Source organism: Amblyomma maculatum, chromosome 11 (assembly GCF_055883805.1).
Source record: "Amblyomma maculatum isolate TAMU_Amacu chromosome 11, ASM5588380v1, whole genome shotgun sequence".
NCBI classification, from domain to species: Eukaryota; Metazoa; Arthropoda; class Arachnida; order Ixodida; family Ixodidae; genus Amblyomma; species Amblyomma maculatum.
The window spans coordinates 124,120,568-124,140,518 of record NC_139354.1 but is presented as its reverse complement, the minus strand read 5'-3'; the positions used below and the strand labels follow the sequence as shown (position 1 = coordinate 124,140,518).

Below are 19,951 nucleotides of genomic sequence, written 5' to 3'. Positions count from 1 at the left end.
ACGGTAAAATACACCTTTAAATTGACTCTTTTTGATTAAAGCTAGCAGCCGTGACATGACGTCGATATGAGCGTTTTTCTCACTCGTTTTTTGTTGTCCCCTGATATCGAATCTATTCATAGGAAATGCCCGAAGGACGCGGACTGCTGGGGGTCAGATAATTGAGTGAACATCCTAATGCCTCACAACAGGAATAGTCCCGCTTTGCTCGGCACGCCTAGTAGTATTTCCTTGGTTCCTTGTTTCCTGGGAAAGTCATATTCTTCCCTCCTTTAGTGGTCATTCTTGCCAGCTCTTTCTTGCCCCAAGTGGACCCCTATATTTACTGAGTGGCTCACAGCTTGAAGAAGGTTGTCGGCCGGTACGACGTACCTGTCGCTTTATCTGCGTTCAAAAAGCTGAGCAGATTATGCTCGCGGATCGGCCAGAAGAAGAAAGCCCTGTGCGAAAATAGGCATGGCAAGCATTTTTTTCCTGTACCGTCGGAGTGGTGTACAAATCTTATTGACTTGTGGAGGAGTTTATATAGGCGATACGGGTCGCTGCATTCGACAGGGCAGAGGAGCATGGGAAATCGTTATAAATCGGAGGCGTGTTGAATTTGCCAACCCACTGTAAAAATTTCAAGTGTGAGCCAATGTTTAACGGAGTAAGGTTTCTGGGTAGGAGTCGTGATCAGGTGGCACTCGAAATTCTTGAAGCTTTCATAATCAAAAAGAAGGAAAGCACTTGTGTTAGCGACTCTTCTCTATCCCTCCGTAGAAATGAATGTTTTTTTCTTGATAGGTTTTTTGACTTTATGCGCCGTTCGAATTTTGAGCCTTCTATTTCTAGCAGCCATCTGTTGTTTGTTTATGCGGGTTAATAACTTTGCTATAAGTTTTGTCCTTTTACCTTTCTTACTATTTTTTTTTCAGTTTCTGACTGCTTTTGCTTCACATGTTTGTTTCTGCTTTCTACGATTGTCTTTTGTTGTTTTTTGCTTTTCATTTATTTTTGGCTTTAGGTTTCGTACTGCTCTTGCTTATTATGTTTGACTCTGCTATTGTTATGATTATTTGACACAGTTTCTGCTGAGAGATAGCCTTTTTTTCATTTCTTATTTATCTTATCAGAAAGTATAAGTTTATCTTCAGGAGTCAAAGGTCGCTTATTGGTTCTCCCGATGTTGCCGCTTGCCTTCCTCCTTTTCGGTTCTGAGCAATTCAAATGAGTCTTATGCTTGAGCTGAATGTATAAATATGCCCCTCTTCCGGTAAATAAATATTTGGTAGCGTGCGCACGTGGTGTCCTTTCTTGTTAGCGTCTTCGTTGCGCATAACGGATTTGAATAGGTACCTCTCTCACAAGTCGACTCAGCCAGTTTTCTTTGCCTATGCATGCGTGCGAATTCGGCGCCCAAAAGGCCTGTATTTAAACATTGATGCCGGCAATTTCTTTTACCTAGCGTTATTTCCGACAGTCCCAGTAGCCGTCACTTTAGCAGGTACCATTGGGTGTTAGAATATTGACAATGCCAAGAATAACAATGAAATGAATTTTTCATTAAAAAGTTGCTTGCTAGTTAAACTACTTCTAACAACCTTGGTCCGGTTTGAGATATGTATGTCACTATGTGATTTCAAAATCTTATTTGCGTTTAGTTGACACAACTTGTGAATTAAAAACTTTTTTCAACACCTTCAAATATGATTGCGATCAAATATTACTCTAAACACCTTTGATTAGCTAGATAAAATGTGAGCGGTATGTCTCGCCAGAGTTTGCGCTGATGTTTAGCACTGGTGCTTACGAGCAGTAGATAAGTAGTTACAGCCATCTTCGTTGAGCTGTATGGTCATAACACAGAGCCAAATACATCGAAACTGCGTTAGTCTGGTAAGACAACAAATAAATTGGTACGCTTGCCAGCCTCCTGTTAGCGGTCAGCTACCTACCGATGGCATGAAAATACCTGCCCTTACGGCAGTGCCATATCTGGACTTATGAAAAAAATACAGACCAGGTATATCAGGAATTGGGCAGATATTGTATACTAGGACAGATATGGGCGAGATAAGCCATATCTGCTCAATTCCTGATTTAGAGCACCAGAAAAGACATCTCTGGTTGTATAAGCTTTACCTGCCCAATTCCTGATTTCGAGTACCAGATAAGGCATATCTGTTTATATATGCCTGATCTGCCCAATTCCTGATTTCGAGTACCAGATAAGGCATATCGTGTCTTGTCAGATATGCCTTATCTACCCAATTCCTGATTTAAAGATCTAGCCCGCATGGCATTTAGGTTTTCAACTATAGATCTATAGATCTGGAGATCAACATAACACTTTATTACAACACACACAAGACAATTCCAGTATTCCATTTAAACTTCCCGCTCGCTCAATCAAGTTTTCCAAGAAAACCTGAATTTCCCCTTTTATTTCAAACCTTACAGGAAAACAGCTCTAAAACCACAGGTTTTCTTTTCTCTATGCCTATATGGAATCGCTCAAAGACGTGCCTGAATTACGTCGGTATACCGAGGGTCAAAGACATGCTCATCCGTTAGTAAATATTGAGATTCTCCTCAATTACGTGCGATACTATAACAAACTAATGAGGTATCTGAACAGAATAATGTACCTACCTGCCTACACGAGAAGCTAAGGTGAAAGACACTAACCTATTAAATTAGATATAACATTTTTATTCTACTCTTTTACACACAGAGCTTTAACCAGTGAATGCTTTTAGTTTGAGGTGGTTTACATGCGAAGCTAAAGAAAATAAATAGAGAACGGCTATTAATCGAACTAGACTATTGAAATCGAATTTAAAGGTTTGTCGATACCCGCAAAAGGTACCGCTAAACCATAAGGCGATAAACCCCACACTGCTGAGACTGCTGATAATACCTAAATCTTAGCAAAGTACATATAGGCTGTCAGGAAGTACTGGTGTTACATTAAGCAGAGACTGCAGTGCAAAATGAACGAACTTGCCTAACTCGTGGTTGCTTTTGAAATTAAGAGAGAAAACAAAGAAAAAACATGTGCGATGGCATTTGTCATGATAGCTAAAGCTCTGCCCCTAAACCAAATCAAGCATGAAGCAACTTAGGTAGTGCAAATAATAATAATAATAATAATAATAATAATAATAATAATAAACAATAAAGGAACCTATCCACCCACTGAAATTTGTCAAAATTGCTGGAGCGAAAGACAAATTAGCAACAAAATGTGCAGAAAAGTATCACATACTGGCAAATACCATCCAATTCACTGATTGGAAAAAAAAATTCTATGAAAATAATAATGTGAACAATATCCTGAGGCTGGCAAGTGCTAAGTTCCCGACAAGAAGTCTCACGCTCACTGTTTTGGTGATTGGGATTGAAGATGAGGCGTCACACGAGGGTGCGATCTGCTTGCAGTTTCTACACAATGGTGTAGATTTGGCCGTGACCTTGGCTATGGGAGACACGCCGAGGGCGCACCAAGCGCTGGAAGAAGCTGCGCTTTAACAGGAAACTCAAGCTGAAGATTGCAGAAGTCACCACGATAGCGGAGGAGTACGCAGCCCAACTGGCCAGGCAGAGCTGTCAGCAGTTCACTAGCTCGCTGGACGGCACCCTAAGCACGGCCAAAACGCGGCGTATACTCAAGACTCCCCTCGACGCTATCCAAACCAGGGCCGAAAGCGGGAAAGCTATCCGCATACTCATCCACACCTTCGAGGGTACGAAGGAGGAACTGTTAGATAAAGTAAAAGAGAAATGCTACGGCACGACATTGCTTGCAGCATACGCGAAACCATACCGGGGAAGACCGAACACCCACCTCCACCTGGACAGGCCGATCACCAGGGGGGAAGAATTGTTTGCTGCCATAAAGGTATGCACGCGCAACACTGCGGCGGGTGCAGACAAGATCCATAATGCACTGATACGCAACCTCAGCGACGGTGCGGTCGACCAATTGACCACCTTCCTCAACGGGCACTGAGCCGCAGGAACGGTTCCTGAAAAGTGGAAGCATGCAGAGGTCGTAATGATCCCAAAACCGGGTAAGAAACTCCAGATCGAAAACCTCCGACCTATCTCACTCACCTCCTGCCTAGGCAAGCTCTACGAGCTTGTTGCTCGGAGGCTACAAATTTACATGGAGGACGAAGACCTGTACCCCCACAGCATGTTCTGCTTCCGAGATCACCCCTCCACCCAGGACGTCCTCATACAACTCAATGAGGAAGTCCTCACCAATGTCCCGAGCGTAGGCGAGAACGCGGTCATGGCCCTAGATATTAAAGGGGCCTTTGACAACGTTACCGACGCGGCTGTAATGGAAGGACTCGACAACCTCCACTGTGGCGAGAAGATTCACAGCTATGTGAAGGCCTTTCCAACCGAACTGCAACGGTTGGGCTCGGAGACCTTCGAAGCGATAAATTGTCGAACCCCAACAAAGGCACACCTATAGGGTCCGTCATCTCACCACTACTTTTCAACATGGCTATCATCGGACTAGCTAGACAACTTGAGAAGATCGAAGGCATCCCTACTGAAAAAACTGTAAGGGGCAATAACCTCACATTTTCTCACACAATCTCACTCAATTCACATAAGAAATCACGTACAAGTCGCATATAATTGCATAAGTTCTCATAGTTTCTTGTACATTATCATAAATTATGTACGATATTTTATGATAATAATGTCCACCGTATGAGACTCTATGCGAATAAATGAGATTTTATGAGGTTATTGCCCCTTATAACTTTTGGTTTTTCAGTAGGGATATAGCACGCCATGTACGCTGACGACTTCACTGTCTGGATTACCTCCGGGTCGCTCGGCCAGAAAGAAGAATTACTGCAAGCAGCGGCTACCTGCATGGAAGAATGTGTCCGTGCACGAGGTCTCGCCTGCTCCACAGAAAAATCCGAACTCCTGCAAGTTCACAAAGGCGAACACAAAGAAAGGACCCTCAAAGTCTCCCTCGAAGGAAAGCTACTTCTCGAACGAGACAAGATACGAGTCTTAGGAATGTGGCTACAGAGCAATCAGCGATGCGGCCAAACGCTCGGCCTTCTCAAGCAATCGACCACTCAGGTTGCCAGGATGATCACGCGTGTGTCGCAAAAGCGGAGCGGAGGGGGATATCCTGCACCTGGTTCACAGCCTGGTACTCAGTCGCGTGGGCTACGCCCTCCCGTATTTCAACCTCAAGAAAGGAGAAATAGAAAGTGCAGATATCATCATCCGCAAAGCTTACAAGACCGCCTTGCACCTACCAATGAACACCTCCAACGCAAAACTACTAGCTCTTGGCATTCACAACACCTTCGAAGAGATCAAAGAAGCACAACTGGTCACACAGATAGCCAGGCTCCAGCAGACTCCTACGGGGCGCTCGGTTCTTAGGCGACCGGAGCAAGGTGGAACTGTGGCAATCGAGAATCGTACTGCGAGCATACTGGATGCAGTTCGCTAGACGCTAAAGGTTAGCTCCCTTCCCCGGAACTTGGACCCCAAATTGCATGTGGCCCGTAGGGCAGCCCGGGCGAAGTATGTACAAGAAAAAATAGCTACAAAATTATCAATGGTATACACGGACGCGGCTTCGCATACAGGAAGCTCACATAACAGTGCAGTGACGGTAGCTATTGATTCCAACCTAAAGGAACTAGCTAGCGCCTCAGTCAGGGATTGCACGGTAACCGAAGGGGAGGAGCTGGCCGTTGCTCTAGCGTGGTAGCCGGGTATCGAAGCAACACGTCCCTTACCATTCTTACAGACTCGAGAGAAGCGTGCCGTAACTACATGAATGGCCGCATAGGTGGCGCCGCACTCAGGCTCCTCCAGAGCGCGGTCCCATCAAAAGTCACACACAACATCTACTTTGTGCCAGGACACACCGACATAGCGAGGAACGAACGCGCCGATGAGGTAGCTCGAGGGTGCACAAGCGAAGCTTCCTCCCAATCGAACGATCTACCCGAGCGAGTCGGCCCTACGTTCTCAGACATTCTGAACTACTATAAGAGGGCACGGATCCGCTATCCGCCGCCTCATGGGGATCTAAAACAACAAGAGGCAGTGTCCTGGCGAAGACTGCAGACAGGAACTTTCACTAACCTGCATATCATAAGCAAAATTTGCCCATCACAATATCGGGACACCTGCCCATGGTGCGGTAGCAAACTTTCGTTATACCACATCACGTGGCAATGTAGAAATAACGATAGCTTTTGTAAAGACCAGATGCGGAACAGTGGGAGGGCCGGCTCTCCAGTGGCGATCTGATTTGCCAACTAGGTCTGATCCAGCACGCCCAGCGAGCAGCGAAGCTCAGCGGAGCCCTGGAATAGGAGCACCGACCCTGTGAGAAGACGGAAGATGGACCTCTTCTGCTACTAGCACAAGACCTTCCTGGAGAAATTAACATATTTCCTATCCTATCCTGCCCTATGCCTTATCTGCTACTCAAAATCAAGAGTTGGGCAGATATGCCCTATCTGGTCCAGATTTGTCCTAATATACCATATCTGCCCAATTCCTGATATACCTGATCTGGATTTTTTTTATAAGTCCAGATATGGTATTTCCGTATGGGCTGAACTGCCATCATTTTCTTGATATTTTGAATCGCTCAACTTAACCGACCATGCTTTTGTGCCCCGCACTGCCGCCGCATTTTAAATGGAACTGCAAGATGGTAGCCGGAAAGAGAAGCATGTAGCCATCCAGCGCCCTTCTGGGTTAAGGAACACTTATGATATAATAATTATAGTGCAGCGAAATCTGCAGAATATTTGAAATATTAGGAGTCGTAGTTATTTTCTGAGTTGGATGCAATTTACATTAAGCATGCAGGCCATGCTGAGTGTAGAAAAATTGAAGCTCGACCACATGATGCGAATATTCAATATTTGCAGAAGATAGACAAAGGCCATATATTGCTAATATACAGGCACTATTGCGCCTACATAATTAAGGCCCCGATGAGGCTATATAAAGTCCTGTTGACGCCAGGCATATGGCCCTGGTCTGTCTATATAAGGTCATGACGACGCCATATATGCCCTTTATCAGGCCACATAGGGTCACGAGGATACCATATATGCCCCTGATCAAGCCATATAAGGTCCCCTTAGCCATACAGATATGGATTATATGTTGCATGCTATGGCCAAACCTTAGCCATATAAGGGCAACATTTTGCACATATATGACCTTATCTGGCCTAATTTTTGATCTGATTTGCCCAGATAAGGTTTTATTTGCTGCCTTATATATTTGTATCCTGCTGCATATGTTCCATATCTGGAGCAGATATGGGACTTCCGTAAGGGTGCCCTTCCTGAAATAATATGAGTGTATTAATGCCGCACAACATCAAGCATTTGCCTCGCCGTGGTTGCTCAATCATTAAGGAACTCTAATACTGAGGAGGGCACTGCACAGCCGTTTTGTGTCGTTGAGTCTGGCTATTTTCGATGAAGGCGAAATGTTCGATGCTCATTAAACTGTGCGTAGCAAGTGGCAGTTGAAGGACGCCAGGTTGCAATACTACCGTGTACCTCTAATAGGACTTCTATCATACCTAGCGCTGTTTCCAAAAGCTGCCCCAGAAAATACTGCTAATCTTACATATCGACACTCATTGATCACCACCACTAAGTTGGGATTCATTCTTGTCACACAAAATGTTTCATGATTTATTCATAGACAGAACTTGTGTAAGCTGGAATCACTTTCCCCCTATTATTGTTTGTATCTCCGATTATAAATCATTTCGCAAAGCTATTGTTAACCTTTGAATGTTTTTATGCTTGTACCCATTGGAATATTTGCCTTTTCACTATATTAAAATGTATTGCACTCATTTCCTCTGGATTTCGAATATTCGTATACTTGTACTGTGTTTTCTTTGTCATTGCTGTGTTTTCGTGCTTTTATGTAGTCCACTCCCATCTGTAATGCCCTTATGCCTTGAGGGTAAAAGAAATAACACTGTAGAGAGTTCGCAAATATCGACCCGCTGTAGCCGCTGTCGTGTGTTTTGCAGCAACGGCACCATGGTAATTGAAAATACCGCTTTCTCTCTTCAGCAGGTATCATGTGCGTCCGGCAAGGACGGAACATCGCAAGAGCTACTTGCGAAGGAACACGGATTCCGGTAACACAATAATATATTCGTAGACTCAGTTCATTTATTACTGTTTGATATCTAGCGAAGAGCTTACAGACAGTTAAAAGCAGCTTTACTAGTGCACGAAACAGGAGAATGTATATTGTTCAGCAAAACTTTTACCTGCAGAAATGAAGTGCACTGCCAGCAGTTCATACACGATACTGCTATTTCTCTCATGGTGGAGCGTCTTTACCCATTTGCACTTTATCCTCTTGCTGATAACAGGAAGAACATGTCCGAAAATATAAAACCAGCCCCAAGGAAAACTATATTCGGTTGGAATGGATAACAAGGGGCTTTTATATATGTAAGGGGGAACTCCCAAGATGCAAGCTTCAAACATGGCGTTCCTATTGTTGCGTAGGCAGCCAACATATCACATTAAAACAGATTTTTAACAGTGAGTGATGTTAATATGCTTATATATAAATCCCCTGCCTGCTTACACAAGGGGAAGAACGAAACATATTTATCTACTAATACGTACGTTGAAATTTAATCCCTTTTGTGACTCAAAAGTAAAGGTGAGTAAAAATTCCAATAATCGCAAAACTCTAGTATGATATTTCAGTAGATCTCGTCAGGTATACTAGATTATAATATGCAGCACTTAAATTTTTTTGTTACATGTCTTTCTATACATGGAACGTTACATTATGCACTCTGATTTATCGCAGGCACATCTTGAAACTTGTAGTAAAATATTTGAGTTTTTTTTTTCTTATCAAAATGGGCGTCGGCACACCACCTCCTCGCGCCTTTTTGTTTTTACTAAGCAAGAATCCTCATATATTTGCAAGCTAGATAAACGACCGTTTTACGGGAAAATAGAATGTAGGCTTTAACGTCACTTGCACAGAAGGATGTCTATCGCAGATTGTTATTCCTGCAGTGGAAAAACAATTAACTTACTTAGGAAGCTGACTCCGGGAACTACTGGAAATGGTGTTTCGTGTAGATCAAAGCGGTCTTGCAAGGCTGGTACATATCACTCCAGATTCGATTACGGGGCATTGCTGCGCCACTTTGAAGAAAGGCCTGCGCTCAAGGCAGTCGAGGAAGAGAAACCTGCCCCCCGGCATTGCAAGGACACCAGTCGATGCTGAAAAAGCAGTTAGCCATGAAATGACGAGTGGTTTGCTTCAAATGGTACATATATCTCCAGGACAGATCATTAGTCAGCAGACGGGAAATTCATTTTGTCACAATGCACTCAGGAGAAAAACTCGAAGGACGCCGAAATCAGTCACGCCACCGTAGTTTAAACGAGAAGAGTAAGCTATGCGCCCACGTCCTGATTCCTAATATAAATTTAAACTAGCTTAAAGGGAATAAAATGGCAATAACAAATATACTACTGGGTGGTCACAAGTTCTGTGGTGGAGTGAGAAACGTAGACTTCCCACACGTCATGGGTGCTGGTACAGGGCAGTGCAGGACGTAAAAGAAAGATCAAGAAGAGAAAGAGGGGAATGAAATTTTACGAGGACATATGACAGTAACTCTTCATATGAAGTAGGCACTTGTTTTACGCTATGATAATAGATCCTGTAAACGCTTCCACGTTTCTGTTTTGTTCACAGAGTAACATATGCGTCTTTAGTTGTTTTCTCTCTCAATACTTGCTACCACCACTATACCATATCCCTTCAGTAGAGTAAGCTGTTCGCCTAGTTGGTAGTATAGAGTTAGGCTCACAGCTTTCAGTGCAACGGCACACGGGCAAAGAAAAGAAGGAAGAGTAGGACGACCAGAGCGCTAACAAGTTTTTTTAGGGGCGCAAATACAGCTTGAATACACCCAGACCAACGCAGGTGTACACCGCGCAAAGACAAAAAATAAACAAAAGAAATACATCAAACCTTTATAGCCAGAACTAGCAAAACAACGTGTTTTCTGCTTTATACAAAACAAGAAAAGTTTCGCTAACACATTCCGACCCAGCTCTATAATATGCCTCCATCTTTACTCGAGTAGTTGTTAATTTACTTCTGTTGATAATCCCCACTCCAGAAAACATGAGTGTACAATCCTTGCAAGTTGTGCGGTCCTCGACAAGATTAGCACCTTCCCTATTACTTAGGTTTCTTGAGTGTTCCCTGAGCCGGTCTTTGACGCAACGTGCTGTCTAACCAATCTGTGAACTGCCACACGTCAAGGGAAGTTTTGCCCTCCGTCTGTAGCGCATTCCGCGAAGCGGTTTTCATGCCTGTTTCTACACCCAGACTTTTGTTTTCACCGCTTATGCGTCGAACCTTCTGGGTAAGCTTCCGAGGGGTTGAAAAGACCACCGGCACATTGTATAGCGGTTTGCCACCTTCTTGAAGCCATGAGATCTTGTGCACGTAGCGCATCACTCCAGGCCTTGCTTTAGCCGGCGGATGTGTTATTGCCCCTTGCCAGTTCCGGGCGTCAAATGTGTCAAGAAATTTTCGGCAACAGCGACAACGACCGACCCAGAAATACCGGCAGCCTCAAGTCTAGCCTGTCAATTCCTGAAACTATCTGTCATGCCATGATTTTGGAGGCGCAGGCTCTAAGTATGGTTTGAAGATTCCTCTCCACAATTTCGGAATGGAATGAAGCCGATAGCAATAGCTCTTTTTGTTCATTGGGGGAATACGACCAGCAACCGTGATGAAAGGGCTTAATGTTTTCTACAATCATCGCCGTAGCAATCTGAAACCGGACAGTTGTCAGTCAGCGCTCTGTTCGTCCTTCTTCTTTTCTTTGGCGATGTGCAGTTGTACTGAAAACGATTAGCTTAAATGCCGTATCCTTCTAGATTCACGCCATTTCACTGTGCCCTCTCCTGCACTTCCTGCCTCACTGCTTTCCCGTTTGCTCCCATTTCCGCATTTTACTGTTGCCTTTTTGTGTGGGGCAGCTAAGCGGTCATGGCATCCCCTTCGGCGTTTACGGTGATTACACTCCAGTTTCTGGAGGCATAACCCTCACGAGGCGCATTCTTCAGCAATTCCCGTTACTTCCACCTTCAACTGCAGCCACCCTCGGAGTATTTTATTGTGACAGCCAAGTTTGTGCATTCCTTTGCTTTCCTCGCACAACCATGGTCGCCTGTTAGCTTTTATATAACGCCCAATCTCCCAATGTTCCCTTCCTAAATCCGAGCAGTGGTTTTGGTTCTGCCTTGTGCCATTTGAGAACCACCCTAGATGAAATTAATCGGACAGTACCTAAGACACGCGGCAGAGGACGCATTATGCCGGCGACACCGCGGGATGCTACTGAGATGCGGGATCAAAGAGTGGGCACAGGAGCTGAACTAAAGAAATCCTATCTTATAAACCCGTTTTTAACACGTCTTTTAGTGATAACCCTTTTAATCGCATAAAGAATTGCGCCGGTGGCGCTCCGACGTCTGCTATCTCTTTCTCTCTCTTCCCGTGAGCTTTATAAGCGAAAAGAGATGGTCGCGAAGCTGGGAGTCTAATTGGTGTTGTGCAACGTCAAGCGTTTTAACAAATGATACGGTGGAGCGGTCTCACAGCTGCAGCCAATATAAGAGTGCCGCGTATCACAGTTTCGGTCGTCGCGGCCTTCACTGGTCAAAGCTCTGGAGGCGCACGTTCCTCCGGGACAGAGTAGCCGCGCGCCGCTCGAACACCCTTAAATTCGTACTCTCTCTCCTAGCGTTAATTGCTCCTTGTCCTTCAAGGAAATCGGCCATGTACGCGTGGTTCTCCCGCGACCTCGGCTCTAAACTGCTCGGTGATAACCACCGCTTAAGGTATTGTAGGGGTAAGCAGTGCTACTTCTAATTTGAACCATGCAAATCGGCTGTAACTTTTTTATTGCAGTCCAGGGCGTTTCCTTGCAAATATATTTGTCGCCAAAGTGGAATGTCCTCTTTCATGCCATACCCTGATGGTACGCAATGTTGGGTGAGTGTCTTTCGTATTATATTCTGGTGTACACTAACACTACGCTATAATTGGGCCTTTTGGCAGGTCGGCCAAAACAAAGCAAAATACATCTGCTATGATTTGGTAAACATGAAGGCCGTAGTCAGTGATGCTAAAATAGTGAGTTCTACATCACAACTTACTCAAAGTCGTGAAAGCAGAATTGGAAGCCTGGAATGCGCATGAAGTGACGTAGCCATATGTAGCATGTTTTCCAAAATTACATGTTGCCTCATCCAAGATAAACCTCCTTTATCTGTTAAAAGTAACGCTGCCTAACCTGAAGAGTTGTTGGTTTCCACTAGACTATTATTAAGAATAAATTACTTTACTCATTCTAATTGCTTCAGAAACACCTTTTTAATACGAAGGTCGTTGAGTGAAAATGAAAGCTGCGTCTGGTGATGCCGGATGGGCAGATTTTAGGAGCGTCTCCTGTCAAACTGGGTTGTGAGATTTATCACAATGCTCGACGTTTCTCTTTTATGTTTTTAACTTAAAGAACAAGTCGACTTTAAAGACTTCAATTTTAAACCCGAGTTATATTTAAACACGCGAGTTTATTTTTGATTAAGCTTCCATGCGTCCCTTGCCCGTTCTTCATCCACTGATCTTCCAAACGTCTCCAGCTAATCTCTACCGCCAATTCGTTCACGCTTCCTTTGTTACCTCGGGACCTCAACTAGAGTATGTTGGCATCGACCTCTGGATGGATACTGCCACACGCCAGTATAAGACGTTTGTTTGTTTCGAGCGTCTACCGGACACGTCATAAGCTCCATCTACTTGATTAGGCTTCCTTTTGTAGCTTCAGGTTCTAAGAAATTGTCATCTAGCTTCAAAGAGAAGGTTGCTCCCGCTTGCGTTCTCATAGAAGGTTCCCTTCCTAATCCAAGTTTTTTTATTTTTATATATGTCTAAGGTCGGCTTGCTTTCCAATGCATTATTCCAGTTTTTAGCCTATGTGCACTTCACCTGTTATTTCATGTTCTTTATGTCTCCGTCCTGCCTTCCTACATACTTACTGGTTTGGTTTCTGCTCCTTTTTCGCCACTGTGATTCAATACCCTTTCGGTATAAATGCTTAAGCTGACCACGTATTGCGCATTTTTCTGAGACGTTCTTCGTACAGTATTTTGCTCTGAGCCTGTCGTGCCTCGAAAGATGCACAGCCCATGTCTCCCTGCACTGTTTCATTTGTAGTTTAAGCCACGCGCTCCAAGTGCTAACCTTCCCACAGATCTGATTTATTTCTAACCCCCACTGGACTTCTGTCCTTAAGCACAGAATCATGTTCATGAAGGTAAGCACTGGTACTATTATTCCTTTACAAATAGTTTAAGTATTTCATTACTTTAAGTACTCGTTAGTCTTGATGATAATAGCTAAGTTCGAAATTTACGCGGATGATACCAGCCTGTTCTTTTCTTCTGATAACTGCACTGAAGTGTTTACAATAGCCGACTCAGCACTAAATAAGGTGACTGCTTGGTAATTAGTATTTCTACAACAAAAGCAATTGTTTTCCGCACTAAGATACGAGGGGTTCCAGCCAATGTTATGCTTAATTTATTACTACAGCGATAAGACTTGTGGGCAATTTTGCAACGTTAGGAGTGGCCATCACAGAACATATATTATGAGACAGACATATTGGCTATATCCCAAGTAAGCTCGCTTCATTCCATTACATTTTGTATAGACACAGGAATTTCATCCATAAGGACATCTCGTTCTTCCTGTATAATTCTCTATTCGTTTCTCATATCTACAATACGGCTGTCTTTTATGGGGTACCTCAAAACTAAAATTAATAATAAACTCAGCAGAATACAATGAAGAATGATTAGAGTTATTACATACTCTCAATATGACCTTGACATAAACTCAGTAATCCAAACCCTTGGCCTAATACGTATTGGTAATATTGTTACGGACGACAAGGAAGAAGAAGCGGGCAGTGGCGCGGGCAGGAGCGCTCGCGCTACGCCCGCGAACATTCCTTAAACGTCATCTACCATCGTCATCGGTCATGTTCTGTCTCCTGTCTTCATCGGCTTGCCGCTTCGTAACATTTGTTTGGATGTGCGGCGTACGGCATCCCCATCCTCGCCTTGAGCATCGACGCCATCTTCAAGCCGGGACCATCACCGAGGGCCCAGGGACATCGCCGAGCAGCTTCGCCCCAGCCCTTCAAGCCCAGACCTGAACAACTACCACCGCCCAGCCCCCAGCCCGGACCTGAAGACAAGGAGAACAGACATACCGATCAGAACTGAGATGAAGGACCCGAATGACCGGAAGGAACCGATGGACACGAACACGCAACCCCCGCCCAAGCTGCCCGACGTGACCTCGAGCCATCGGTCCCATGGACTCGGGTGACGGATGGTTGACAGCTCCAAGGGAGGCGGATCACCCAGGCATCAGACATCGTACCGGCAAGCCGTTCTATTCTTCCTTCTTCCTCTTCTTCTTCAAGCATCCAGACACGCCCATCATCATGCCATAAAATCATTAACGTCGCTTAACTTCCTCGTCCATGATCGGGACGATCGTTCGGTGGCCCCGGGTCATGTTACGGACGACAAGGAAGAATAAGCGGGCAGTGGCGCGGGCAGGAGCGCTCGCGCTAGGCCCGCGAACATTCATTAAACGTCATCTACCATCGTCATCGGTCATGTTCTGTCTCCTGTCTTCATCGGCTTGCCGCTTCGTAACAATATATAGAATTATCCCCTTTGCCTTGGACAAATCAAGGAACATAAAGCGAAATGCAATATTTTAACAAGCGTAGCCGAATCAACCGCAAATGATTCATTACGTTACTCTACATGCAATATCGAATGTCGGAAAGTGTTTTTTTCAAACTAATTATAGATTCCAGATATTAAAATATCGAATTCCTGATACAATTAACACATACATAAAGGGTAACGTAATATCCTTCTTCTTAATCCCAAAGTACTTAAAACATTGTTCCTGAAGTTCATCGTTCTTCGCTTGCTTTTTTGTGTTTAGAGTATTTTAGGCGGCAAAAACGCCCTGATTCATTTTTTTAATGCATACTTCTGTGAGATCTTGTTAGATCAGCACTATCCAACAATGTTGCCTTCGCTCGCAGTAATACTCTTGTGTTCTCCTTCGTCCTTCATATTTGTTCATTGTAGTGCATGTACAGTCTTGATTGTTTGCTTATTTAATGATGCATAACCATTTTATCTTCAACTTGGAGACCTGTATCCACTTTTATTTTTCAGATGGAAGGAAAATAATTTATTTTACACAGCTTTATTACGATGAATCTCTATGTGTGTAAATAAAATTTTTGAACAAACAGTACATCTACATTTTTTTTTATATGAAGTAATGTATGTCGGGTTGTGTGACGTGTATTGCTTCTGCTTTGTAGGGGGAAAGGACTTGTCAAGCTGCGACAGCAGCATTTTGCCTCGACTCCCCTATCGTTGATGGAAATAAGTGGGTCAACGTTAATATCTGTTGCACCAGATAATTCCCTGTGCTTCATTATTGTAGCATCCATTCGCCTCTTCGCAGTGGTGGCCTGTTAATGATTTTTTTTATTCTACTTGTTCTTAGCTTACTCATTCCTTGCGATATTTATAGTCTGCCAGAATTTGTATATCACTCCCTTGTATTGTAAACTTGTTATCACTAAGATCGTTTAATGCCACCAGACCCGACTTGACTGGGCTGAAGGTAAAGCCTACTGGATCTCCCTCGTATTTACCTAAATTAACCATTGTTTGTAAATGGCCCTAGCTATTGGCCATTAGAATAATTTCAACCGCGCACACTACTCCCGGAAGCGTTTGTGCTACGTCCGTTACGCCTAGATTATAGGAGATAATTAAAGTAAGGTTGCTTCCTTGCAGTCACGTTTCTATATTCGTATATAAATCATGAGCAGCAGCGGTAATACCGGATATCCTTGTCTTAGTCTTTTTGATACCTAGACATTAGACGTACTTCTAAACCCCTCCTATGCAATCTAGACTTTATTGTCCCTGTATATTTCCTTTAGTAAATCAATTATTCTTTACCGATGCCTTCCGATTCGAATACGATCCAGATAAGTTTCCTGTTTACGCTGCCGAATTCACCATTTATGTCAAGAAAGGCTAAATATAGTAGCCAGTTTTCAGCCGTGGCTATTTCTAGGCATCGCGTTATTGCGGAAAAGCTATAATCTAGGCACCTACTACTCCTCAACCTGTTCTGCAGTTCATCGCCCAGTGTACTATTACTTTCTATCCATGCCTGCATTTTTAGTTTTATTCCCTGCATTACAAGCCTGTAAGAAACTGACATTATCGTTTTCGGTCTATATGATTTAATGACGTTTGTATCTCCTTTTCCTCTATAGATCAAGTTAAGCCTAATTAGTCGCCAGCTGTCTTGCATTTCTTTCTTCTGTGAGACCGCTGCGCCATCTCTTGGCTTCTTTGAATACTGAGACTTCAAAAATATTATATCTTTTGTCAAGTCACTGCGCCTCTCGAGCGGTGTAGCAATACTATTTCGCATAATACATAAGCGGCTACTCATGCTGAGGTAGTGGTGCTTTCTTGCCTTGCACGCTTTGTTGTGAGTAAATTGTTGTTTTCCGAATAAATTACACGGCTCAATGCGTATCCTGTGTAGTTGTCTTCAGGTACCTAAACATCTGAATCATCTCAATCCTTATTCTGCGGCACCTTCATGACACTCAGTTTTTCACTGAGTCAAATGCTTTCTCACAATATATAAAAGCTGTTAAATTAGGTTAATTAATTATGGAACTTTTCTATCGCTTGGTCAGCAGACATTATGCATTACCGAACTGCCTTTGAGAAGTAAAAGCATAAGTAAGTGTTTTTAAAATAACCTAAGGGGGTGTTATTATACCTGCGCTGTAAACTATGGCATTCTTTATTGCTTAACTGCGCCTTTAAAACTCTCAAAATAGTGTTCGTTTTCCTTAATACAAAGTTTTCACAAAATTTGGCTTTAATTTTCAAGAAAACAGAAAAAATGAGACACATGAAGAGTACAGTACACATGCTAATGTTCGAGAACTTAGGCATACTCATTTCGATGGCTACTTATTGTATATCTCACGCTTGCGAACATATAAAACAGCAAACGAATTATCTCTGAATAGATTATATAAATAAGATGTGTAAATTTTACGTCTAAACAATATAGGCGCCTTTTGAAACTTTGTACGTCAAACGTTTAGAACACCCTTTTCATATTGTTTTGCATGTTCCGAAGAAACCGCACTACATATGCAGTCGAAACTGCAGCAAATTGAGCATCTCCTCAGCAACATTATGCTAAATTGCGTTGAGAGTACACTGCGCAATATTTCCAATTCGATAAAAATTAATGTCTCTGACTGCCTGCGCCTGATTGTTTCATCATTTCAGATAGGCGGAAGTAAGCTTGGTTTTGGACGGTGTCGAAGAGGACAGTGCTCTAAAGAAATAGGTGCGTATTATATATCAGCTCTAGCTTGAAACACAAAATGCGGATCAGCTTTGTTGAGCATGATTTGAGAATCACAAAAGTGGCTCAATAGCAGTTTATTCCGTTGGTTACAGCGGGATAGTTTATTAAATTTGCATCTGAATATTTCTGTCCCTCGTCATCACGTCGGTACTGTAGGAGCCAGCTACTAGTTCCTATAACTCAGAAAGATTAAAATTAGACATTGGTTTAAATAATGGATGACAATGATCGGCTGGATTATTAAGCAATGCCGAACTTGATTCCAAAGATCTGCAGAAGAGCATTAGTTCAAAACGTGCTATATATATATATATATATATATATATATAGTGCAGAGTGAGTTTAGTGATGTTTGACCTAATCTTAAAAATGACTTGCGCAATTCGTACCGAATGTATTCTTTCTAATACGCGACAATGTTTCAAAATTGTTCTTTACAGCAGGGCCAACCGAAACTAATAAATAATTGGTAGTAATACGTATTAATAATATGTTCGACCTAATAAATGAGGGTCAGCAAATGGTATTTCCAGTCAAGCTTTAAATCAATAATGATAATGAAGCTGTCCTGGTCAGGTATTAGAATTATTACTGGACAAACAGCGTAAGGATCGACATCAAAAACTGGTATAAATCCCAGGAGGCAATGAATAAACTGCGATATGATTTCGCAGGCGGCGTTGATCAAGTTTACCTCTTAAGTCTGTCTGCTTGACAAGCGGGAAAACATTATATATAACCATAAAGGACATTGTCGTACTCATAGACCTGAGGGTGAATTCCGTTTGTTGATAGAAGCTGCACACTGCTTTATTTTAAATATGCTATACCCAATATAATAACGCCTTCTGTGGATATCGAAACAAAGAAGCAATGTTAATCACTGTGTTTCTTTTAAAACAAGGATAAATTGAACTAGTACAAATCATTATTTATTGGTCATATTTCGGAAGCAGCGAAAGCCAAACAGTGTTTTTTCTATGTCTAAAGTTTGAAACCTTGTATTGAAATTCTGCATATCTCACGATGGATGGATGGAATATAGAAGCGTCCCCTTTGAAACGGGGTGGTAGCAGTAGCTATCATGCTCCTTTTTCTCCATATATCTTAACTATTGATTTAGAATGGTTAACTAAACCATCATTCTATTTATTAAATTTTGCTCCTACATTACTAACATTATGTCACTTCTCTGCTTTTAAGCCACCAATCTTCCAGTCGTAATTTGCTAGTTTCCACCGCCGGTTTATTCACCCGGCCACTGTTATCTCTAAACCCCAGAGCTTCAGGAACAGTTATTGCGCCTGTACCAACTTCCGGGTGGATACCATTACATTTGAGTATAATATGGGCAATTGTTTCACTGGAGTTTCACATACAGCACATGCGTCATCTCCATTCTTAAATTTCTTTTTGTAGCTGCGTGTTCTAAGGCACCCTGATCTAGCTTCAAAAAGTAGGGCACTGCCTCTTGAGTTATCAAAGAAATCTTCCTTCCTGATCTGCATTTTCCACTTTCGGTATGATTCCACACTGTTTCTTTTCCGTCGAATTTATCCAATTTTTACCTTCTGTGTTTTTCACGTGTTGCTTAATGCTCTTTATTTCTCCATCCTTGTTACTAGCATACTTACTAGTTAGTTTCTTAGTTCTTTTCCTCCATTGTGAGTCAACGCTTTTAGGTACAGGTATTTAAATACTTTAGCTGCCCGTCTGTTACTGTTCAATTTCCTCAGACGTTCCTCATATAATATTTTACTCTGAGCTTCCCGCACTTCGAAAGATGCCAAGCCCATATCTCCCTTTACCGCCTCATTCGTAGTTTTGCCATGGGCACCTAGTGCTAATCGTCCAACGGATCTCTGATTTGTTTCTAATGTCGACTGTACCTCTGATTTTAGGCACAAAACCGCATTTCCGAAAGTAAGTCCGGGCACCGTAATTCCTTTCCAAATACCCCTCAAAACCTCATACCTATTGTATCCCCACAATGCCTTATGCTTCGTTATCCCGGCATTCCTTCGCCTTTGGCCTTAGGTGATTGCTCATGCTTTCGAATGTATGCCAATCCTTCGTTTACCCATACCCCCAAATATTTGTATTCTGCTACTCTAGGTATTCTGCTACTCTAGGCCTTGTATTTTAAGACCCTGATCAGTTGAGCCGTTGAAAATCATCAGAAACGACTTAACTGCGCTGAAACTGAAGCCTAGAGCGTCCCCTTCGTCTTCGAAATACTTAACTAGAGTTTGCAATTCTTCCAGACTCTCAGCTAGCAGCACAATATCATCTGCATACATCAAACCGGGGAGGCGCTGCTCTACCG

At 42.9% G+C, this 19,951-nt stretch overlaps 1 protein-coding gene across 2 annotated transcripts in view; it reads left to right on the top strand.

Moving 5' to 3' along the window:
• LOC146174891 (uncharacterized) overlaps nucleotides 1-19,951 on the top strand; it is a 134,595-nt gene that overhangs the window by 25,600 nt on the left and 89,044 nt on the right. Inside the window, exons 2-4 of one of the 2 annotated variants that reach the window (XM_084583241.1) lie at nucleotides 8,106-8,170; nucleotides 12,007-12,090; nucleotides 17,544-17,604. In XM_084583241.1, coding sequence (XP_084439367.1) covers nucleotides 8,106-8,170; nucleotides 12,007-12,090; nucleotides 17,544-17,604 — 210 coding nt within the window. Of the gene's footprint in view, nucleotides 1-8,102; nucleotides 8,171-12,006; nucleotides 12,091-17,543; nucleotides 17,605-19,951 lie in introns of both variants that reach the window. The other variant, XM_084583240.1, reaches the window with a different exon arrangement.